At 38.6% G+C, this 25,803-nt stretch overlaps 1 protein-coding gene across 4 annotated transcripts in view; it reads right to left on the bottom strand.

The window, feature by feature from the left end:
- Nucleotides 1–4,181: 4,181 nt before the first annotated feature.
- The window catches only part of KIF14 (kinesin family member 14), a 68,923-nt gene continuing 47,301 nt past the window's right edge, over nucleotides 4,182–25,803 (bottom strand). For 3 of the 4 annotated variants that reach the window (XM_032137061.2, XM_032137062.2, XM_058430786.1), the window contains 8 exons: nucleotides 22,473–22,567; nucleotides 18,296–18,520; nucleotides 17,920–18,104; nucleotides 13,607–13,765; nucleotides 12,217–12,339; nucleotides 8,271–8,345; nucleotides 7,362–7,500; nucleotides 4,182–6,663 (listed from right to left, as the gene is read on the bottom strand). In XM_032137061.2, the coding sequence (XP_031992952.1) occupies nucleotides 6,284–6,663; nucleotides 7,362–7,500; nucleotides 8,271–8,345; nucleotides 12,217–12,339; nucleotides 13,607–13,765; nucleotides 17,920–18,104; nucleotides 18,296–18,520; nucleotides 22,473–22,567 (1,381 nt within the window). In that variant the 3' untranslated portion in view covers nucleotides 4,182–6,283. The remainder of the gene's footprint in view (nucleotides 6,664–7,361; nucleotides 7,501–8,270; nucleotides 8,346–12,216; nucleotides 12,340–13,606; nucleotides 13,766–17,919; nucleotides 18,105–18,295; nucleotides 18,521–22,472; nucleotides 22,568–25,803) is intronic. The other variant, XM_032137063.2, reaches the window with a different exon arrangement.

Below are 25,803 nucleotides of genomic sequence, written 5' to 3'. Positions count from 1 at the left end.
GCCTCAGCCTCCCAAGTAGCTGGGATTACAGGTGCACACCACCACGCCCAGCTAAATTTTGTATTTTTAGTAGAGACGGGGTTTCACCACATTTGCCAGGATGGTCTTGATCTCTTGACCTCAAGTGATCCACCCACCTCGGCCTCCCAAAGTGCTGGGATTACAGGCGTGAGCCACCGCTCCTGGCCTGGGCACCTAATTTTTCTGTACGAATTTATGGAGTACACATGACATTTTGTTACATGTATATAATGCGTAGTGACAAGTAACTTAGGGTACTTAGGGTGTCCATCTCTCAAGTACAATACATTTTTGTTCAACCAACACACAGAATTCTAATGTTTAAAAGACCTGGTGGAGAATAAGAAGCTCATGAAAGAGATGAGAAAAGAACAATCAGAAAACTCAGGCATATTCTACTCTGGAGACATGAGACGATAGAATTCCCAAAGAAAGGGAGCAATTAAGTGAGATTAAGACTGAAAAATTCCTTTGGCTTTTGTAATTAGAAGTTCACTGATGACCTTGGTGAGAGCAAATTCAGCTGGGGGAGTTGAGGCAGAGGGCAGTGGGGTGACTGGGGAGAGAAGGAGGGGAAAATGGTGATCACCCATCACAGCACCCAAAACAGGAGCCTGGAGAGACAAAAAAGGAGAAGAAAATGGGCAAATATCTGGCGTCTCAATTTGTGCTCATTATCACTAATCATCAGGGAAGTGCAAACCAAAACCACGATGAGATTTCATCTCACACCAGTTAGGATGGCTGTGATCAAAAAGACAAGAGGTAAGTGTTGGCAAGGATGTAGAAAATAGGGGGCCCGGCCGGGGACTGTGGCTCAGGCCTGTAATCCCAGCACTTTGGGAGGCCGAGACGGGCGGATCACGAGGTCAGGAGATCGAGACCAGCCTGGCTAACATGGTAAAACTCCGTCTCTACTAAAAATACAAAAATTATCCAGGTGTGGTGGCACGCACCTGTAATCCCATATCTGGGGAGGGATTACTCAAGAGGCTGAGGCAGGAGAATCGCTTGAACCTGGGAGATAGAAGTTGCAGTGAGCTGAGATCATGCCACTGCACTCTACCCTGGGTGACAGAGTAAGACTCTGTCTCAACAAAAAAAAAAAAAGAAAAAAAAAATTAGGGGTCCCTCGTACACTGTTGGTGGGAATGTAAACTGGCATAGCCATTATAGAAAAAGGTATGGAGGTTCCTCAAAAACTAAAAATAGAACTACCATATGACTCAGCCATCCCTCTTCTGGGTATATATCCAGAGAAAATGAAATTAGCACCCTGTAGAGATAGCTGCATTCCCATATTCATTGCAGCAATATTCACAATAGCTAAGATCTGGAAACAACCTGTCCATTGATGGATGAATGGATAAAGAAAATGTTACATACACACACACACACACAAACAGGAATACTCTGCCTTAAAAAAGGAAATTTTGCCATTTGTCACAACGTGGAGGAAGCTTGAGGACATTGTGCTAAGTGAAATAGCAGACACAGGAAGACAAATACTGTATGATCTCACTTGTGTGAGGATTCTTAAAAAGTCAAATTCATAGAAGCAGAGAGGAGAAGGGTGTTTGCCAGGGGTCGGGGGTGGGGTGAGGAGAATGGAGAGATATTGATCAAATGATATAAACTTTTATTTATCAGATGAATGAATTCTGGGAGTCTAATGTATAGCAAGGTATATAATAATACTGTATATAGTAGGCGGGGCGCGCTGGCTCATGCCTGTAATCCCAGCACTTTGGGAGGCCAAGGAAGGCGGATCATGAGGTCAGGAGTTCGAGACCAGCCTGATCAACATGGTGAAACCCCGTCTCTACTAAAAAATACAAAAATTATCCGGCCATGGTGGTGGGCGCCTGTAATCTCAGCTACTCAGGAGGCTGAGGCAAGAGAATCACTTGAACCTGGCAAGTGGAGGTTGCAGTGAGCCGAGGTCCTGCCACTCCACTCCAGCCTGGGTGACAGAGTGGGGCTCTGTCTAAAAAATAAATAAAAATAATAATAATAATACTGTATAGTATACTTGAAATTTGCTAAGAGTAAATTTTAAGTGTCCTTACCCCCTACATGCACATTCACAAATAGTAACTATGTGTGGTGATGAATGTGTTAACTTGATTGTAGTAATGATTTCACAATGTGTTTGTATATCAAACCATCACATTGTACACCTTGAATATACACAATTTATTTGTTAATTACACCTCAATAAAACTGGGGAAAAAAACTATTTTTTTTTTTGAGACGGAGTTTTGCTCTTGTTGCCCAGGCTGTAGTGCAATGGCGCCATCTCGGCTCATTGCAACCTCCACCTCCCAAATTCAAGTGATTCCCCTGAATTCTGTCTTGAATAAGTCAGCGATTCTCTGGTGGTTCTCCTGTATGTTTGAGTGTAGTGTGTGTTTTTTGTTTGGTTTTTTGTTTGTTTGACAGTCTCCCTCGGTCTCCCAGGCTGGAGTGCAGTGGCGCAATCTTGGCTCACTGCAACCTCTGCCCCCCAGGTTCAAGCGACTCTCATGCCTCAGCCTCCCGAATAGCTGGATTATAGGCATGCACTGTCATGCCTGTTTATTATTATTTTTTTTAGACAGAGTCTCGCTCTGTCACCCAGGCTGGAGTACAGTGGCGTGATCTAGGCTCACTGCAACCTCTACCTCCTGGGTTCAAGCCATTCTCCTGCCTCAGCCTCCTGTGTAGCTAGGATTACAGGTGTGCCATGTGCCACCATGCCGGCTAATTTTTGTATTTTTAATAGAGATGGGGTTTCATCACGTTGGCTGGGCTGGTCTTGAATTCCTGGCCTCAAGTGATCCACCCTCCTCAGCCTCCCAAAGTGTTGGGATTACAGGCATAAGCCACTGCACCCGGCTGAGTTTAGCGTGTTTAGAGGTCTTTGGCATTGAGAAAATATGTGATGAACAACCGGAATCCAACAAGTTGGGCCTTTCAAAAGTCCATGAGGCAATCTAATCTTTTCAGGTTGCTATGGCTTAACACCAACAGCATACCTAGAATTAAGTAAATAATTATTGGAATGAATGAATGAACCTAGCTATCAGATATTAAAACAAACTAAATGGCCATGCTCCACATCTAAAAATCCCATAAACTAATACTGGCTAAAGGAAGAAAGATGAAAAAGCTCAGTCTTGATTATATCATGCAATGACTATAACTTGCAAAATCCAGAGCACAAACTTACCTGATGAATCATGCACAGGAAGCTGGGCACATAAGCTTTATACTAACTGAACCAAACTATTGAAACCTTTTCCCCTCACCTATGATTGTTACTTTCCATATTTAGGGAAAACCTTGAAATGCTTATTGGCACATAGTTAGGCTCTGTAAACTCAAGTATGCTAGTTAGCTAACTAGACAAAACAACCTTTTGCTAAAACTTTCAGATGGACTCCATGGAGGACACGTAGCACATTATACCTTCTTTAAGAGCAGTAAGATGTTTAGTTATCTTTATTGTCCATTTATTATCATGGAACAAAATGACAGTGGATATATTTTCAAGTATGACATACGGGACTGCAATACAATTTGGTACATTGGCAGAATGTTATAAATGGCATATGCCTACACCAAGTGTGATCTTATATACATAACAAGGGTTTTGTAGCTGGTAATGAAAAGGACAGAAAATAAATTCACTAACAGTCTACTACTTGCCAGGAGTTATTCCCACATTTTTCTCACTAAATGCTCATAGATAGATAGTCCATGAGGCGGGTATTACTTTTCTTTCTGCAGATGAAGGAATGGGAGTGAAGACAGTAAGTAACATGTCTAAGGTCAGGTAGTTACTAAGCAGCCTAGCTGGGATTCACACTCCAAACGTGTGAAAAATATGTCAAACTCCAAAGCTCGTGCTCTTTCCACATACCACATGGTGATAAATCTATTCCAGGCATAATCAACTAAAGAGAGGCAGAACAATGTTAAAAAAAAAACAGTTGTTACGACAATATTAATATTTGTTTAGTGTTTCCTAATTATTAACTTGATTTGCAACACTAGCCTAGCTATTATCAAGGCAGAGCTATTTTGAATGAAGAGTAAAGTAAACAAAGAAAATCAGTAAAATAAAAGAGCATAGCCCAAGAGGCAATTCTAATGCTGAAAAGATTTATTAAAGGCATTCTCTTTATAACATTTCTTGTCAGTGCACATGATTCCAACAGCAAATATTTTTTCACCATTCATTCAAATACAGTATCGCAATGTATTTAGTATAAATATATATACAAAATTTTATGAAGACACTAAAAAGTTTCTGACCAATTAAGTCATGAGTTTACAAAGCACAAACTGAAGATTAAATACTGAACATTAAGATGAAAACTACTATACAGATACTTTAGGAAGTTCTTCAAAGAAGTGCACCTCCCAGGAAATACTCATTTGTACATCTACACTCCAGCAAACTGGACAAGCAAAGTGCTACTTGCCAGAGTATCGACTAATAAAAATACATATAGAGCTTCAGAAAGAATACAAGGTCAAATGCCAAAAATAAAAAAGAAATGAAAGCAAATGTGCTATATTGTACCATTTTAAAGAGCTTGAAAATACCACACAAGGTTCACTAATACTGTTTTGACTGCAATGACCATATTTACTTACAATCTCTTCCTAACAAGGAAACTATTAGATTTATTAATGGTACTAATGGCCAGTTTCAACTAGTTATGCCAAATGTACAAGTAGTATCTAAATTTGAAAAGGGCAAATGAAAGGATCAGGTTATTTAAATGAATTATTCTTTTTTTTTTTTTTTTGAGACGGAGTCTCGCTCTGTCGCCCAGGCTGGGGTACAGTGGCGCGATCTCGGCTCACTGCAAGCTCCGCCTCCCGGGTTCACGCCATTCTCCTGCCTCAGCCTCTCCGAGTAGCTGGGACTACAGGCGCCCGCCACCACGCCCGGCTAATTTTTTTTGTATTTTTAGTAGAGACGGGGTTTCACCATGGTCTCGATCTCCTGACCTCGTGATCCGCCCGCCTCGGCCTCCCAAAGTGCTGGGATTACAAGCGTGAGCCACCGCGCCCGGCCTAAATGAATTATTCTTTAGGAACTGCTCAATATCACCCAAGCATAGTTACTAAGTATCTCTTCAAATTATACATACTCTTGAGATCAAAAATGTCAAACTATTTCCTTAATGTAAGATCCCACAAGTAGAATATTATCTTTATTACTTGATCATAAATAAAGGTTTTTTTTTAAAGCTGTGGAATATAAGGATCTTTAATCTTCATCGAATCATATACAAATTATCTCATTATACCTTCAACAAAACAAGCATTATCAAGAGAAGGTCCAGCCTCTGATCTCCTAACCTCACCCAACAGTTTAGTATAATTCTGACAACATTTAATTAGTTTTAAATAATATTCATACAGCCCCCATTATAGAACACAGATAACAGGGTAAACTATTATGCCAGCAAGCCATATTATTAATATATAATTATACTATATTTAGGTAGCTACTTATAATTTGGAAAGAAACAGGAAGCTACACCCTTGAACATACTATTCAAACTGGCCACCAGTTAACCCTTTGAGAAAAGAGTTTTTGATTAACAATGCAAGTTAAGTTGTCTTAGTTAAACTTGTATAGGCCATTTCACCATAAACATCATCCCAGCTGTCTGAGGAGAGAGAAGGCATAGGCACAAAGGTAACTGATTGTTCAGGTTTCCACTCATGAGAAAATAACTATAAACAGACTAATGAACCAACTACAGATAGTATACCAATGTTAAACACTTTAAAGATAAAAAGATATTTTATTTATTTATTTATTTATTTTGACTGAGTCTCATTCTGTTGCTCAGACTGGAGTGAAGTGGCACGATCTCAGCTCACTGCAACCTCTGCCTCTCAGGTTCAAGCAATCCTCCTGCCTCAGCCCCCCTAGTAGCTGGGATTACAGGCATGCGCCACCACGCCCGGCAAATTTTTGTATTTTTAGTAGAGACGGGGTTTCGCCATGTTGGCCAGGCCGGTCTCGAACTCCTGACCTCGTGATCTGTCCACCTCACCTCCTAAAAGTACTGGGATTACAGGCGTGAGCCACTGCGTCCGGCCTTGGTAAAAAGATATTTTAAAGATAAAAAGACATGGACTTTTTTGAAATATCTGTACTGATTTCTCTTAAACTCTCCTGCATAAAGAAAATTGCCTAGCTAGTGTTCTTTTTCTTTCATGGGTGGTCATAAAAGTGCCTACACATCAGTATTCACACCCACTGAATCCTACTGGGTGTGCATTCCTCTGAGCTCACTGCTGGGGATGAGCCATGGAGCTCATAGACACGCTTTGGTACCCCTTTATTCTTACTGCCGTCAATCCCGCTTGATTTAGATTGTTGGTGTTCTTCTTTGGTATTTTGATTATAAGTTTCCCAGGGTTTCAACAAATCAGGGCTTTCTTCAGATTCAAAACAAAAGAGGAGAGACTTAGCTAGAGATTCTAGTTCCTGGTGTACAACGTGAGTTACTTTACTCTCATAGCTGTCAACAGAAGTAGAAGGCACACTGAAGTCACTGTAAAAATCACTGGCCAAGTTGCGAATACTTTCAACACAAGTCTGGAGAAGATTTTCATCACTACTGTATCCTATATGCAAGAGAGAGAGGGAAAAGTTAATTAGCCTTTTCAGTTTTCATCAGGTATTTATGACTTTTATAGACTCTAGCTATCTTTCAAGTCAAAGTGACCCTATCCAAACAATTCCAAACTACTTAAGATTAGTCAACTAAAGTGTTTATTTGCTAGATAAGCACTTGGTTTTTCAGGATCTAATTATTTCGGTAGAAGTACTGATACACATATTAAGTGGGAATTTAATTATAAATACAAGTTCCTATATGGGTAACTAATATCAGTGAAGTAGCATTGGGTAGGCTTCAGTTAATGACTAAAATAATGAAAAGGTTAGAAATAAAAAGGAAAGATGTCAGCCAGGGACTTGGCTCATGCCTGTAATCCCAGCACTTTGGGAGGCCAAGGTGGGTGAATTGTTTGAGGTCAGGAGTTCGAGACCAGCTTGGCCAACATGGTGAAACCCCATCTCTACTAAAAATACAAAAATTATCCAGGCCTGGTGGTGCACGCCTGTAATCCCAGCTACTCAGGAGGCTGAGGCAGGAGAATAGCTTGAACCTAGGAGGCAGAGGTTGCAGTGAGCTGAGACCAAGCCACTGCACTCCAGCCTGAGTGACAGAGCAAGACTCCGTTTCAAAAAAAAAAAAAAAGATGTCTAAGGTTCCTTAAAATATAAAATTCTGATTATAAACTCCATTTGGAGAATATACCTTTCAGTGCAGAAATAATAATTTCAATAGCTTTCTCTAAGCAATGTTTTAACTTTAAGAATTCTGGAGCATGATTAACCATCTTCTTGAAATCTTGGTGTTCAAAGTTTTCTTCTTGTACTTGCCTTCTGAAACTTTTCTGTATAAATAAAGTTAATATTTAAAATAATACATTAACAGGCTTAATGGCAGTAAGGTTCAGTCAATATGATTTTAATTGCCAGAATCTTCTCTTTAAGAAAGAGAGTTTAATTTCCTCACCAGTGCATAACTCTATTTCTATAAGCGAGACCAAAATACAACAGTAACTACTGTTTTCAAAAGAAATCAGAATTTTCAATTAATTTTCAAAGTCTGTCATCCTATTACATGAGAATGGAATAAAGTAACAGTGCCATTTATTATTCAATACTTTAAAAGATATATTTATTTCATTTTTAAGAGCTCAATTTTATAATAGTTCTCATTTATTTAAATAAAAATTTTCAAGCCATAGCAATTACTCTCCTTTTTAACACATTGATCATATACTTAATTTTTCTCTTTACCTGTGACATGGGAATAATCTATCTAATTCACCTGTATTTTAAAATCTTTGAGAACAATGATTATTAAACACAATTTTTTAGCCTATAATGACCATCCAAGCAAAAGATGACAGTTATTAAACCAGTAGCAATAAGAAAGATATATTAATAAATTTCTATACAATCCTTTATCCATTACTAGAACTAGTAAGTTATGACACACATAAAAAAGACAAAGAGCTATCTTACATGCTACAATTAAACATACACAAAAGAGTTGTCTCTGGCTGAGGATAAACACTGAAATAAAAATATCTACGTTTGAACCAAGCAAAATGATAAAAAATAAGCAAAATTAAAATCAATTTAAAGCTTCTCTTACAATTTTCGATTCAGCAAAGATGTTTTCAAGAGATCTAATCAATCCCATGGCATTAGTTTTCATTTCTTTGGTAACCTATAGAGAATGTTAAAATATTTTATTATACTTTATTATTCAGAAGTACAAAAATCATAGAATTGCATGGGACCAGACTTTTTAAAAATTCTAATCTAGAAGCCCAAAGATTGGAGTCCTATTTCTGGGATTGCAATTAAATAGCTTGAGAGTACTTCAATCATACATGTGAAATTTCCTCAAAAATAAATTGCACATTGACTTCTTTCCAAATAAGTTTATTTCACTTTTAAGAGCTCAACTTTATAATCTCTCTCATTTATTTTATTTACATAAAAAATTTCAAGCTATAGCAATTACTCTCCTTTTAAACACATTGATCATGTACTTAGTCTGTATTTTCTATTTACCTGTGACATGGGAAAATAATCAGTCTAATTCACCTGTATTCACTAATAATTTCTTTCAAAATAAATTGCACATTGATTGCTATGTTAAATATGGATACCCTCTAATATCTGTTATAATAACAGATTTTGTGTTATACTTAAATATTTATAGATATGAAATTTCTAAATTTCCCTTGGAAGGGGGTAAGTAACATATCAAGCAAATACTATACTCTAAGAACTTTACAAACGTTTTGTTATTTGATTCTCTATTATAGTCCTATGCTGTCCATGGTATACCTCATTTTATAGGTAAGAAACAGACCTTGGTTCCTAACAACTAAGACTGAGAACTAGGGTGGGAGCCCACATCTAAATTCTAAGCCTTTGCTTTTATTCTATCCAATGCTGCCCCCTAAGGTGCTTTCCTGCTCAATTTCTGCCAGAGGATTCTTTTTCAGTGTTTAATTGGCTTTACTCCCAGGGAGCTTCCCTAGCCCTAATTCAGATTTGTTCTATGTGGTTTAAAAAAAAAAAAAAATCCAAAAGAATATCCAAATTATTTTTCCTTCCTGGCTCCAGCTTTAAAATTGTAGCTCCATGCCTTTTGTGTTTCAGCTTATTTTCTATTTCTTTGGATATTTTATTATTCTTCTATAGGTTTTTAAAGGAGTTTTAACTTACAAGAATAGATAAACTAAAACCCTACCATGAATAACAAAGTACAGGTTTGTCATACTATAGAAAGAAAATGAGAGAAAGGAGGGTATGCAGATAGGGTCAATTGTATACAGGATGGGCCTGGCCCTTTTGCTGCTTATTTCCTCAAAACAATACCAAGGCTAATGCCTGCACCTACTTCAACAGCTTACTAAGCACATTCTCATATATTATTTCATCTATACTTTTCATTAATTTATTCTATACCCTTCTGCACTTATTGCCAGCAGAAATTCTTTGCAATAGTGATAGACTGCAAAAGTGGTATCACTTTGCAAATATGGTGAAGTGTTTTAGTGATAAATGGTGCTGTTGCTGAGCAAAACCAAATTTGAGATGTCAGTGGTGGTCTGAATGAGCCTTTGACAGCCCAATATGTCCCTTTCTTCGAAGTTGCGCTATGGAACTGAAATCAGCCTCATGTCTATTGGAGCGCAAGCTTGATTTAGTGACAATATGAGCTCCTAAATTTAGTAACAATGTGTTTTTATTTTTATTTTTTATTTATTTATTTATTTTTGAGACGGAGTCTTGCTCTGTTGCCAGGCTGGAGTGCAGTGGCACGATCTTGGCTCACTGCAACATCCACCTCCCAGGTTCAAGCGATTCTCCAGGCTGAGTAGCTGGGACTGCAGGTGTGCACCACCATGCCCAACTAATTTTTGTATTTTTAGTAGAGATGGGGTTTCACCAAGTTGGCCAGGATGGTCTGATCTCTTGATCTCGTGATCCGCCCACCTCGGCCTCCCAAAGTGCTGGGATGACAAGCATGAGCCACCGCGCCCAGCCGTGTTTTTATTTTTTAAAACAAAAAAACACAAGGTGAGAGAGGCAGACATATGTTGAGAAAAAAGAGAACACATGCAAATAAGATGAATAACTTAAGATTTGCCAGGCACTACATTTTTAGCATTTTCATATACGTTGTTTCTTCATCTCATATGATCCTCAGAACAATTTTATGAAATAAGTATGATCATCCTCATTTAAAAATGGAACTACTGAGGCTCAGGTAAGTTGTTCAAGGCTACATAGGAAGTAGGAGAGCAGCTTAATGTTCCATGTCTTTCCCCTATTCTGAGATGGAGTTTTTCTGGGCAGAGAGAAATCTATATAACCCTGTAGTATGAGCAAAGGGATGGAGAATCTCTGTGGCTTACACAGAGTTTCACCTCAGATTCTAAGATAAGCTAGAAGTACATTAATACCAAAGTTTTTTCTAAACAACAACAAAAAAACTAATTTACTCCATGCCTTCCCAGAAACAACCACCCAGAGGGACAGAAGCCAATAGTCCTCCACATGATCTACTTTTCTAGATCAATCAATATGTACATAAATGAGGAGACATCCTAGTAGCTAAGATCTCAGGAACCTAATTGTCCCCAGGTAGCACTGCCCCAGCCACCTGACTCCAGCAAGAGCAATGGAATGGACAGGGATGGTTTTTGTTTGTTTGTTTGTTTGAGACGAGGTCTTGCTCTGTCGCGCAGGCTGATATGCAGTGGTGCAATCACAGCTCACTGCAGTCTCAAACTCCTGGGCTCAAGTGATACTCCTGCCTCAGCCTCCGGAGTAGCTGGTACTACAGGTGCATGCCACCATGTCTGGCTAATTTCTGTATTTTTTGTAGAGACAAGGTCTCGCTATGATTCCCAGGCTGGATTCGCATTCTGGACTCAAGCTATCTTCCAGCCTTGGCCTTCCAAAGTGCTGGGATTAACAGGCATGAGCCACCATCCATATGGTTTTAATATGTTGTTACAAGACTCTAAAACAGACAAGTCTCTGAAATTCAGTCTCATAAGAATTTGAATTTGTATCTTCCTAATCCTCACTTCACTAACAGTAATTGTCAATAAAGAAAATTAATGCATGAACAATAGTTTTAAAAACTTATTTATGTAGCATGTTGAGTTTTGGAGTCAGGCAGAATATAAAATCCTGGCTCAGGGCTTAATAGTTGGGTAATTAGGCAAAGTACTCCAATTCAATGAAATGAAAAATATAAATTTCTACCTTGAATAGTGATATGAATATGAAACATGATATTCACAGGGCTTTTTCTTACTGACAAAGTACAAATCCATTATAGAAATGGCTAAGATTTACCACTGTTACATGTAAAGCACCTAGTCCAATAACTGTCAGAGGAAATTAATCAATAAATAGTTTACAGCCTGTGATGTAGGTATGCTTACATGACAGGGTCAGAGCATTAAGTGACTTGCTAAATGATAAGTGGAAAGTGATAGAACCAGGTTTCAAATACATGTCTTCTAATATTAAAACCCAGATCTTTCCTAAGGTACTAAGTAATGTTGGTTAGCTGGAGGATAGGAGGACACATATTTTAGGAAATCTCTGAAATGCTTATTGGTTCTGTATCTTGATATAAAATATCTTATGTGAGTGCCCCAGAAAAATATTTAGTTCAAGATACTGAATCAATAAATGTTACTAATGGTTTCCATTCTTAGAAGAGGAGAGGACTAAACAAAGCTAAGGAAGAAAATGACAAGCAGAAAGCGAACACTAGGTGTCACTACCACACTCCACTCTCTGCTTAGGAGTTAACAGACTGAATTCTTGAAAATAGCTGCAACCGGACCAAGCAAAATATTAACAATAGAGGCTGCAGTGACTCAAGATTCTTAACTTGGGAAAATATCACCATAAAATCATTATTTCAGCCTCTTCAGTGAAAAATAACTCAAAACAAATTAAAACATATGAATTCATAGAAATCTAATTTGTTGACTGAAAAAATCAACTTTATATATTATTTAGTACTGTACAGAATATTCTTTTATTCATCTTACCTCATTTTTTGTACACTGCCTGAAGAGTTCATGCTGAAGTTCTTTTGCTTTTTCCAGTCCAGAATCTAATAAAATCTTCATTCCTAAGCCTACACCGTCACAAACAGCATCCATGAATTCCTCCTAGAAAAAGAATTTAAGCATTAACTAGAAAATTTAGGTTTTATATATTTTAATTTATTTAAATTTAGGTTTTATATATTTTAAATTATCAAGTAATTAAGTTATATTTTCTGCTTACTTTAGGACTATAATTCATCCCAAGTTTATTAAGTTCAACTAAAGCTAGAATAAGAACAGTCTGTAGTCTGTAAAGAAATAAAATTAGCAAATCTGTAATTTAGTATCCCATATATAACATATTGCAAAGAACGTTTATCATCTTTTAAGCAAGGCTCTATATTGCTAGAACACAGTAACATTCTTTTTTTTTTTTCTTGAAACGGAGTTTTGCTCTTGTTGCCCAGGCTGGAGTGAAATGGCACAATCTTGGCTCACTGCAACCTCCACCTTCCAGGTTTAAGTTATTCTCCTATCTCAGCCTCCTGAGTAGCTGGGATTACAGGCACCTGCCACCACACCCAGCTAATTTTTGTATCTTTATTAGAGATGGGGTTTCGCCATGTTGGCCAAGCTGGTCTTGAACTGCTGACCTCAGGTGATCCACCAGCCTTGGCCTCCCAAAGTGTTGGGATTACAGGCGTGAGCCACCGCCCCCAGCCAGAACACAGCAGCATTCTAATATAATACAATGTTTTCAATAGCATAAATAGTGAAAGCAAGCAGATACAAATTATCTGGTATTACAGGGTTTTTCATGTGTTGATTGGCTGAGAAAACCCTCCACGGTAGATAACTAGCATCAAATTAAGGATCCAAAAGGTAAAATAAGGTTTGCAAAATAATCCAATATATTTACAACAGTTTTTTTGTTTGTTTGGTTTTGTTGGGTTTTTTTTGAGATGCAGTCTTACTCTGTCACCCAGGCTGGAGTGCACTGGTGCAATCTCAGCTCACTGTAACCTCTGCCTCCTGGGTTCAAGTGATTCTCCTGCCTCAGCCTCCTGAGTAGCTGGGATTACAGGCATGGGCCACCATGACTGGCTAACTTTTGTATTTTCAGTAGAGACGGGGGTTTCGCCTATTGGCCAGGCTGATCTTGAACTCTTGACCTCAAGTGATCCACCTGCCTTGGCCTCCCAAAGTGCGGGATTACAGGCATGAGCCACCACACCCGGCCCAAACAGTTTTAAATCTTATTGCAAAACTACTAAAAGTACAAGCTATTTTGAAAACTTAAAAAGAACTTGCCATGTTTAGTACTGTACTATTATCAAAAGTCTAATGTTCCCTCAGATGAAGTCTGTCTAAACTAACATTGCTAAATTACCTGAACACTGGCAGCTTTATTGTTACCGTTTTCTAGAAAATGTAGCTTGCTCCCTTTCAGAACTGCTAACTGCCCCACATACTTTACAGCTTGTTGTACAACTTGGATTGCATTCTTTTGAGCCTCTTTTATCATTGATGAAATATCCGAACAGCATCCCTGTAAGATAAAAATGGACAAGTGTATCAGATACTTGAGATTATAACAGGTGGTAAAGAAAAGATAAGGGCCGGGCACAGTGGCTCACGCCTGTAATTCCTGCAGTTTGGGAGGCCGAGGCGGGTGGATCGCCTGAGGTCAGTTCAAGACCAGCCTGGCCAACATGGTAAAACCCTGTCTCTACTAAAAATACAAAAATTAGTCAGGCATAGTGGCACACGCCTATATCCTAGCTACTCAGTAGGCTGAGGCACGAGAATTGCTTGAACCCAGGAGGCAGAGGTTGCAGTGAGCTGAGATCGTGCTACTGTACTCTAGCCAGGGTGACAGAGTAAGACTCCATCTTAAAAAAAAAAAAAAAAAAAAAGAAAAGAAAAATGTCCCGGGCATGGTGGCTCACGCCTGTAATCCTAGCACTTTGGGACGCCAAGGCAGGCTGATCACAAGGTTAGGAGTTCGAGGTCAGCCTGGTCAATATGGTGAAACCCCATCTCTACTAAAAATACAAAAATTAGCCAGATGTGGTGGCGGGCGCCTGTAGTCCCAGCTACTCAGGAAGCTGAGGCAGGAGAATCACTTGAACCTGGGAGGCAGAGATTGCAGTGAGCCGAGATCACACCACTGCACTCCAGCCTGGGTGATGGAGCAAGACTCTGTCTCACTGATTTTCAAAAGAAAAGAAAAGAAAAATCATCTGGAGAAAATAAATTCTGCATTTATTGATATAGTGATCTCACTTCATAAATGTCTCAGTCAGAACCAGAAAACATCTGTGGCTGCTAAAGGTGATAAAATGAGTAAGATATAGTCTCCACCCTCAAAGACCTTACACACTAATAGGAGACATAAGGTAAGTACAAAATTAAGTACATATAAGACAGAATTAATAAGTAAAAGCCAAAAGAAAGAAAAAGAAGGGTGGCTCTTTTGCATCTGAACTTTTCCTGTTCTGATAACCATCTAACAGTTAATAAAGATATGATTTTCTCAGAGGAAAGGGAATCAAGAGGGAGAGGAAGGGGAAGCAAAAGGGGTGAAAAAACACCCAAACATCTTCAAACAAAAGACTTCCCACATGCATTCAGAGTACACATATAAAAAAGGAATGAGGAAGCTTCTCTTCAGCTTTTCTTCTTTCTGTTACCTGCCCCCTGTAGTGTCTCTTCAAAATATTTCTCCTGGCCTGCCTTGGGGAATATGCTAATTGTATTGCTACAAGAAAAGGATTCTCAAACCATACTTAGTAGAAAGTGTAGTCACTAAATTCAGGTTTGCTAGCTTAACACAAGTCTCTCCGGAGCTTAATCTAACTTCCCCTCCAAGTCACCTGGTCTCTCCATCCTTGATTCCTTGTATAAGATTTCCCACAGGGCTATGAGTTGAAACCCACAAGTTCAGTTCAAAATGTTCTTCTCAGAAAATGAAAAGGAAAGAAACTACACACCAGTTACTCTAAGAGAGACATTCTTATAACATTAATTCATCTGATCCTCACAGCAATCCTGCCCGGTAGGCATTTCTAGCTTTATTTTCCTGTGAGAAACAGGAGACTCAAAAATTTAAGCAGTTTGCCCAAGGATGCACAACTAATTTAGCATGGGTTCATACATCAGTTTTTCAAGTGCCAGTAGTAAGTTTTTGTTTTGTGTGTGTTCTCCCACTATTCTAGTACTGCCTCTAAAATCTGAGAGCCAACTAAGCATCTAAGCAACTAAGCAACTGACCATCCTTCAACAAGCTTCCTTTTCTAGGCTCAAACTTATGTCAGACCCTTCGCTTCTGGCTCTCTAGCTTTGCCCTCTGGCCAATCCTACCTTTCATTTTCATGGTTCTATGCTGTCAGAAATTGTCCTTCATCTACTACTTCATCCACACCTGTTTGTAGTCCACCATCCCCCACCCCTTGTCTTAGTCATCCTATTTCCTCATTACCTATATCCAAAGTCATCCTTCATCCCATATGAATTTATAATTAATTCAATAACAAGTATCCAACCGAACATCTATCACATAATGGGGCCTTGTGAAAAAAGACACCCACTGTCCTCTACCTTCTTAGAGCTAACTCTCCATTGAGATGTACAGGCTTATAAATAGGATGTTATATTAGAAGTCATAATGGGTGAAGTTTAGGGTTATTAGAGAAGCAAATAAGACACGTGCCTAACCAAGTCTTGGGGAGACCTAGAAAATCCTCCTGAGGGAGAACAACAGACATTAAAAACAATCATCTGATTTCAAGTTTACTAGTTAGATCAGTTAAAGATTTCCAAATCCCAGCTAGTAAATAGCCCATTCAGGAAGTATTTGACACAACAAAAATTCTACTACAATAACAGAATGTGGAAAGTCTTTTGGTGGACACTATAACATAAAATTTGTTCAAGTGTTCTAGAACATTTTATTACACGGTCTAATTATCCTTTTTTAAAAGTGAAATCTAACCCTCTTAGTATTTTCTTTTATTAAATTGTTTATTTTTTGTTATTATTACTGAGACATGGTCTCACTCTGTCATCCAGGCTGGAGTGCAGTGGTGCAATCACGGCTCACTGTAGCTTCGAACTCCCTGGCTCAAGCAATCCTCCCACCTCAGCCTCCCAAGTAGCTGGGACCACAGGTACGTGCCACCACAGCTGGCTGATTTTTTTTATTTTTTTTAGAGACAAAGTATCTAACAAGTTGGATATTTGTTATTATTTGCTATGTTGCCCAGGCTGGTCTCAAACTCCCAGGCTTAACTGATCCTCCTGCCTCAGCCTCCCAAAGTCCTAGGATTACAGGCTTGAGCCACCATACTCAGCCATTAATTTCTTATCTGCTCCTTTTGTATATCAAGGAATTTTTATGAAGGAATTTGTTAATATGGTAGATGACTAAGTATTCTCCAATATCAATTTTCCACTTCTTCCACAGATCCCTTGATTTTTGACTTGGCACATAGGTGTCCAGAATTTTTTTTAAAAATACGTTTCCTCATGATACTTGCAGCTAGATGTAGTCAAATGATAAAATTCTAGCCAGATATATAAATAGATGTGGCATACAGTGATTTCCAGAAACCTCCCTTAAAAGAAGGCAAACTTCAGCCGGGCATGGTGGCTCACGCCTGTAATCCCAGCACTTTGGGAAGCTGGCGGGGGTGGTGGGGCGGATCACCTAAGGTCAGGAGTTCGAGACTAGCCTGGCCAACATGGTGAAACCCCATCTCTACTAAAAAAACAAAAATTAGCCGAGCATGGTGATGGGTGCCTGTAATCCTAGCTACTCGAGAGGCTGCAGGAGAATCACTTGAACCCAGGAGCAGAGGTTCCAGTGAGCCAAGATCGCGCCACTGCACTCCAACCTGAGTGACAAGAGTGAGACTCAAAAAAAAAAGGCAAACTTTGCCCTATCCTTCTCACCACTCCTTCCATCCTGCTGCACTGAGCTCAGATGGGGCTCCTCCATGGTGGGTCATGAAATCAGGGGCTACACTTGGGGCATGGTGGAGAGGACCACTGGGAGGAGCCTGGATCCTGAGGACTCTGTGGATCAGAGCCACTGTGACTACATCTAGATTTTATGTGAGAGAGAATAAGCTTTCATCTTACTTCTTCTTACAGCCAAACCTAATCTTATCTGATACAAGATAAGCAGGAAAACAAAATTATTTCCTTGTCTCTATGTCAGCAGGATTGTGGCCAATTCAGTCTGAGTTGAAACCCAATCCCATACCCAGAGCAAGACTCTGTCTCTCTTCCCAGTATCCCTTATTGAGGGCCAGCATGGTATAATGGCAGAGCATGAACTGGGCCTGGGTCCAAACCCAACTCAGTCATTTACTAGTTAGGTAACATTGGATGGTATATTTATTTTCCCTGTGCCTCCATTTCCTCATCTACAAGACGGTGATAACAGTGCCCACTGCTGGGGTTGTTATAAGGATTAAATGAGTTAATATTTGTAAATCACTTAGAACTACTCATACATAGAGAGCCATGTAAGTCTTTGTTCAATAAATCAATCACAGACAACCACAGTCTCAGGACTTCAAAATAGAATGTACTTTTGAAAATCATACAGAGCTAATTTTGGGGAAGATATAGACAGTAGAAAGCCAATAAATAATTATTAAATGAATCCTTCAAATGATAATAAGCAAATCAATTTACCTGCAAAAATAACTGTAAGTAGCCTCCCAGTTTTTTAACTTCTTGTCTCAATTCATCCTCAAGTCTTGCTACGTTGGTACAAGGCAGTAAATCACTCAGCCGGTGTTTCATTAGCACTACTAGCTGCTCAAAAGCACATGCAGTCTGAATAGTAAGTGACTGGATTGCTCGATCGGAAGAAAACACTTTGAAAGAAGAAGAAAAATTACTGGATGAAATAATATCCAAATAAAAGAACTCATATATGATCATCATTAAAACATTTAATACAGTTAAAAGATGCATGCCAGATGTGCCAAATAATTATTCAAAACAAAGTGCAACGTGCGGAAAATAATCATTTATGTGAGTTAACAAAAGCAGTGAGATTGCTTACAGTTATCTTGACTTTCTTCATCTTGTTCTTCATGAGCCTTGGAAATGGCAAATAGCCCATTATAAATTTTAAGAAAACTATTAATTAGGCTGTCTGCTATAGTTCTTTCTTCATCATAACTCTGTCCAAGAAAATCTAATGAAGAACCAATCAATTCTTTGCAAATTCCAGGAAGAAATGACTCTGCTGAATTTGAGTAAATAGTGCTTGATTTGTCCATTAAACCTACATCAACAGAAAATAGCCATTTTAAGCCTTGTTTTCAGGAATAATACTTTCTTTTTTAAAAAAAGGGATCTTTATGCACTTCTGCATTATTTAAATGTATTACAACAACAAAGCATTTTTGTGTTCCTTGCGGAATTAGAAAAACAAAACTATTAGTATATATAACATCGTATGCTATGCTGTACTTGGAAGTATATCTTCCATGCTATACTTGCATATGTTGATTTCCAGGGTGCTCCATAATGTTAATTCTTCAGAAACAACCCCTCTGCTGCTTGCAAATGTTATTCGTATACTATTGCTCTTCCAAAAATGTTCAGGCATAATACTTTCAAACAAATGTTTTAATGCAAGCATATTAAAGGATCACTGATCAATAAATTCAAAGTAGGCTATACTTATTTCAATTCAGCCTAATTTCTATATGCTAAAGTGAAAACACAATTTCATTCATGGATCAATTAACCTCTCAACAGCATCAATCCATAGATTTAGTAGCTCCCTGACTGTACTATGAGACAATAGAGAATCCAAATATCCCACTTAACCATTGGTTTAATCTCTTTCTTTACTTTTTGGTAGGAATTAATTTTCTTTTCTTTCTTTTTTTGTTTTTTTTTTTTTTTAAGAGACAGGGTTGGGCCAGGCACGGTGGCTCACGCCTGTAATCCCAGCACCTTGGGAGGCCGAGGCAGGCAGATCACGAAGTCAGCAGATCAAGACCATCCTGGCTAACATGGTGAAACCCCATCTCTACTAAAAATACAAAAAAATTAGCCGGGCGTGGTGGCACACACCTGTAGTCCCAGCTACCCGGGAGGCTGAGGCAGAAGAATCACTTGAACCCAGGAGGCGGAGGTTACAGTGAGCCGATATGGCACCACTGCACTCCAGCCTGGGCAACAGAGCAAGACTCTGTCTCAAAAAAAAAAAAAAGAGAGAGACAGACAGGGTCTTGCTCTGTTGCCCAGGCTGGAGTGCAGTGGTTACTCACAAGCGTGATCATAGCACAGTGAGCCTCAAACTCCTGGGCTCAAGCAATCCCTTGGCCTCAGCCTCCACAGTAGGTAGGACTACAAGCATGTACCACTATGTCTGGTGGGATTAATTTTCCCTAAAGAACTGTAATTGATGAAAACAGTGACAGTTACATAAAATGAGAAATATAATTGGATTCATAAACTAGAAAAGTAGGCAATGATAAACTACATTAAAAGTAGTGTCTCAGCCGGGTGCAGTGGCTCATGCCTGTAATCCCAGCACTTTGGGAGGCCGAGATGGGTGGATCACCTGAGGCCAGGAGTTCAAGACCAGCCTAGCCAACACGGTGAAACCCCGTCTCTACTAAATATGAAAAATTAGCCAGGCATGGTGCTGGGTGCCTGTAATTCCAGCTACTTGGGAGGCTGAGGCAGGAGAATTGCTTGAACCTGGGAGAAGGAGGTTGCAGTGAGCCGAGATCACGCCATTGCACTCCAGCCTGGACAAAAAGGGTGAAACTCTGTTGCAAAAAAAACAAAAAAGGTAATGTCTCAGTACTTCTACTTTATAATAGTTTCTCTTTGAGGTATACTACAATCAAGATAGGCTAAAACCAACTGATTATCTACAGTTAATACAGCACATCTCTGAGAGATGGATTTTCTAAGCACTGTCTAAACCAGAAATAAATGGGAAGCTTGACTCATTCAGAGCCTCTGGAAATAACTTTATCCTGGAGTCCTAATATATTGAGTATAATTATTCTTATTTAATAGACAAGATTAAGTTTTCTGGTCTACTTCATAGGTGCTTAAAAGCAGCAAACTAAAAGGAGGTAGAATAAAGGCATAGGGTGGGGAATATTAAAAAACTAGAACAAAGGTAAGAGTTTGGTTTGTAAAGAGAAAAAAGAAAAGTTACAAAACCCAAAGCTACAGTAGGGTAATGATGACTCAATATGATTATGATGATAATGACTATAGTAGAGTCATCGAGAAGAGTTAACTATATATTCTCTATTTAAGAAGATAATTGTATTAATGCATTCTAAAATCCAACAAAAACATTTTAGAAAGAACTGCAAAAATACAGTAAAATATATGGCCCTGAATTTTAGAAGTTAAGATACTTGCTCAACTTCCCAAAGCTGGAAAGTGGTAGACACTGGGGTACAGCCCCTCACCCCCAGGCCTGGTCCCCCTTCCACCACTCACAGCTGCCCAGACGGGGTCCTACTAAGTTCACATGTGCGTTTCCATTTCTGTCTTTGAAAACCACAAATAAGCAAAGACCTTTTCTATCTCTGGCTTCCCTTAAAATTATATCTTACTCAGATAATACCGAATAAATAAGTTGCTACCACAGATATATATCTTTTTATTTTGCTGGTAAATAAAAAACCCACAGCATATTTTAATCTACCTTAGATTAAATAAGTAGTAGGATCATAATTATCTTCCTAAAAGAAACCCTAATTTCTAAAATTTAAAGTCAAGATGAGATATAATACTTTTTATGGCTACTCATTCCATTAGAACCTTCATCAAATAGATTATGTTACATAATTATTTTAAAATTTTTGTTTACTAAGTATAATATGTGTACTGTAAAGTGCATATATCTTAAGTGTACAGCTGATTTATATATGCGTACGTCTGTAAACCCCACTTAGCTCAATGTATACAACATTTCCACCATCGCATCCCAACAGGTTTCCTCTTCCCGGTTACTAACTCCCAACAGAGGTAACCACTATTCAATTCTAACCTACTCTGGCTTTTGTCACCATAGTTTAGTTTACCTGTCCTTAAACTTCATATAAAAGGAATCATGTAGTATATATACTCTTTTGGATCTGGCTTCTTTCACTCAACATTATGTTTCTGGAATTCATCCAAGTTATTGTGTGAATCAGTCATTCCTTCTTTTTTATTGCTGCATAGTAGTCTATTGTTAGCAGGTAGTAATTTTTTTTTTTTTTTTTTTTCTTGAGATGGAATTTCACTCTTGTTGCCCAGGCTGGAGTGCAATGGTGCCGTCTCAGCTCACCACAACCTCTGCCTCCCAGGTTCAAGCGATTCTCCTGCCTCAGCCTCTCGAGTAGCTGGGATTACAGGCATGCGCCACCACGCCCGGCTAATTTTGTATTTTTAGTAGAGACAGGGTTTCTCCATGTTGTTCAGGCTGGTCTTGAACTCCTGACCTCAGGTGATTCGCCCACCTTGGCCTCCCAAAGTGCTAGGATTACAGACGTGAGCCACCGTGCCCAGCCCAGCAGGTAGTAATTTTTAAATTGTAATTATTACAGGTAGTTACACATATAAAATTTACAGTGTATCCTCTCTTCCTACATTTTAAAATAACATTATAATAAATACTGGTAAAAAATAATTATTCAGAGGAATAATGCCTTAACTTTTTAAAAAAAAATTGAAAATAATTTTGGGATAGATGATACATAGATCATTATGCAAAATTCAGAAGAAACCAAAGGGTATGCAGTGAAAAGGGTGCCTTCCTTCCTGTCCTGTCTCCATCCCCAAGCTCCCATGTACAACCAGCACTTTGGGGTTTTGGTGTAGTTCTCCAGAGAGATCTTATCATTTACAAGCATCTGTGTCCACATCTTCTTTTTTCTCCTCCTCACACAAATGATAGAATAAAATACATAATCCGCTGCACTTTGCTTTGTTTCACTTGTAAGGAAGTAAATAATATTCTCCTACATTTTGGAACATACACATCTTCCACATTTGAATTAGTTACTCTACTAAAAGGCTTTGAAATAAATCACAGAGCACAGAATTTTTGAAGTGGAAGGGGTCATTGATCCAACCTCCTCATTTTACAGAGGAATCAGAAGCTTCCAGGAAATGAAATGATTTGCACACGGATAAGAAAAAATGTAATGGTAGAACCAGGACTCAGTGCTTTTCTCGCCATACAGAAAATGTGAAGAAAAAAATACCTGATGAATGTGAAGAATGCAAATTCTTAATTGGATGGACTTGTATGTCATGTAAACAATCAGAAATTCTTCTGTTCTTCATCAAACTCCTACTCCTGAAAAAAGACAAACCATAAGATTAGCAGTTCTATACCACATGGAATAATATTATTAAGAATATTTATAAGTTCTCTAAAGAAAATGGACATTCATATGTGTGTTTTTCATTAAAAATTTTCATCAAAGGAAAAAGTCATTTGGTTAATTGAGCAAGAATTTTACTATTTACAGGCACTGTTCTAGGCAGATAGTTAATTAAATAGAATAAGTATTTATTGAGCACTACTATTTGCAGGCTCTGGATATTGTGGTAAAATATGGCAAACATGGTTTCTGGGCTCACTAGGCTTAAAGTCCAGAACGAAAGAGATAAATTAGGCAAATAATTACAATAAAGTGATAAATGTGATGAAGGCATAGAGTGTTGTGGTAGATTCTATAAAAGAACTTGACCTGGCCCAAGAAGTCGGGGGGCCTCCTTGGAGCAGTAACCCTCAAGGATAAGTAAAACTTAACCAAACAGAGGGCAGGCTTGGGAAGCAGGGAATAGTGTCTCAGACACAAACACCAGGAAGACCTGATAAATGAAAGTAGTGTACATGCGAAGAACAAAACGAGGTTCAGAAGGACTGTGGCCTATGATGTAAGAGAGAGAGCAGCAAGGGATTAAGCTGGGAGGTGCACAGGGACCAGCTTGAGGTGGTCTTTGTATGTCAATAAAGCTTGGATTTTATCCTGAGCAAATTATCCAGGGAGGGATTTTATTTTATTTTTTTAAGTGGCCGAGTTGGGATTTATTTATTTTCTTTCAACTTTGATTTTAGGTTCAAGGGGTACATGTGCAGGTTTGTTACATGGGTAAATTTCATGCTGTGGGGGTTTGGCCTACAGATAATTTTGTCACACAGGTAACAGGGATAATACCTGATGGTATTAAAAGTTTTTCAATCCTCACCTTCCTCCCACCCACCATCCTCAAATAAGCCCCAGTGTCTATTATTCACTTCTTTGTGTCCATGTGTACTCAATGTTTCAAGGAAAGATTTTAAACAGGGAAGTGATTTCGGTAAATACACATTTAAGTAGGTATCTGCTACACTGTGTACAAAGCATAATACCTGTGAAGTGCAGCAGTGGTACAAATGGAAGAAATGTTTCTATCTCCAGTTGCTCTTTTTGCTGACCTCTTTTTCCTCAGCCTATAAAAATGCCCCAATTTCTAGCCGGGCGTGGTGGCAGGTGCTTGTAGTCCCAGCTACTCGGGAGGCTGAGGCAGAAGAATGGCGTAAACCCGGGAGGCGGAGCTTACAGTGAGCGGAGATCATGCCACTGCACTCCAGCCTGGGCGACAGAGCAAGACTCCATCTCAAAAAAACAAAAAACAAAACAAAACAAACAAACAAAAAAAAGCCCCAATTTCTGCTTTGAGTTTGCTTGGCTGCCTAAGCTGTTATTTTCTTTCTTTCTGTTTGCTTCTTGAAAATGGAGGCTACCCTTTCTGCTACTGGAGAAAGCAGCCTACCTCCATATTGCCATTCATCTATAAACTTTCTAAACCCAAACTCCAATTCCTGTGTCAATGAAACTAACAGAGCAGTGATCTAGATCTAAATTCAGTGGATCCTTTGAAGTATTTTTCCTAACAGAACTCTCTATTACAGTTGGCCACTCAAAGAAAAATACTATTTGTTGAAAAATTAAGCCAAAGCATTCTATCACTAGTAGCCTAAATGTTTCAAATATAAAATTTCCCCCGTGAACTCCTACAAGAAAAACACAGAAATAGGACTGATAAAAGGGAAAGGAAATATCAATTCTCAAATATTGCAGTTTTTCTACTTAGGGGTGAAAAAAAGAGTATATTATTACAGCAAGTCTAAACTAGGAAAACAGTTATTCTTGCAACAATATCATAGTTAAACAATGTTTAAACCCAAGTAAAATGCTTGTCATATTCCTTTCAAAGAGTTTTTACTTAACCTCAGAGGGAAATTTACTTTTAACTGTCAACAGTATATATCAAAATTTATAGACAGTCAAACCAGTCTATTTTATTGCAGAACGACTGTGACATATCATTGCCCAGTAGAAGTTCTATAATTAAGAATCTGTCAGTGTTTCCATTACCTGCAGGCATTCTCAGAGTTTGGAATTCTGTCATAAACATTCTTACAAGGCTGAAACTTCATATACAAGGTCTCAGACTAAGAGCAATTCGTTTTTTAAAAATATGATACTTTTAAATTATAGAAGTACCCAAAAATCTCTGTGAAATGAAAACATCCAATTTCAAAATCTTAGAAAACGTTGAGATGTTTTGATTTTTGGTAACATTTTAAATTTCTGCTGATTCCCTAATTATTAACTTAAAAGTCAACAGAAAATAAGATGTAAATTACCAACATCCAGGAGGCTAAAAGTCTTTTTTTTTTTTTTTTTTAGAGACGGAGGCTCGCTCTGTCGCCCAGGTTGGAGTGCAGTGGCGTGATCTTGGCTCACTGCAAGCTCTGCCTCCTGGGTTCACGCCATTCTCCTGCGTCAGCCTCCCGAGTAGCTGGGACTACAGGCGCCCAACACCACGCCCAGCTAATTTTTGTATTTTTAGTAGAGACGGGGTTTCACTATGTTAGCCAGGATGGTCTCAATCTCCTGACCTCGTGATCCGCCCACCTCGGCCTCCCAAAGTGCTGGGATTACAGGCGTGAGCCACCGCACCCAGCCCCAGTAGGCTAAAAGTTTAATGCTCATTATTAATGGTCATATTGTGATTTACAATTCTAAATATACAAAGTTTAAATCTGTTTATAATAAAAATAATACAAAACTAGTAATCCTAAAATCCAAAGATATTCATAAATCATTCTCTGATGAATTTATTCGTCTGGTTTAAATTTTTGGGTTACTCTAGGTTGGCTTAAATATCTTAAGCTCTATCTACCCAATTTCACCTAAGGACCATATTTAGCTCACTTCAGTGCCAAAGGGCCAACTCTGTCAAGTCCTCAAGACAAATCACTTGAAGATATTACCATCTGTTACTGATACTGGACACAAATCATAGCTTCTCTGTATTCTAAGATTTAATCTTATTCAATATATATTAAGCATCCAATAATAATCAGAGCTGCCATTTATTGAATGCCCACCCACCGTAATAGGAGCTTTATATGCACTATCTCTAATCCTCGTAACAACTCTGCAACATAGCCACTATCAGTCCGATGTTGTCAGTCATGGTGGTCATAATAGAAGTAGCAGGAGCAGCAGCTGCTCTATACATAGGACCTCACTT

The sequence above is a fragment of the Hylobates moloch genome, unplaced genomic scaffold (assembly GCF_009828535.3).
Source record: "Hylobates moloch isolate HMO894 unplaced genomic scaffold, HMol_V3 SCAFFOLD_18, whole genome shotgun sequence".
NCBI classification, from domain to species: domain Eukaryota; kingdom Metazoa; phylum Chordata; class Mammalia; order Primates; family Hylobatidae; genus Hylobates; species Hylobates moloch.
Note: the sequence above shows the minus strand (reverse complement) of the source record. Positions and strands in the feature narration are given on the sequence as shown.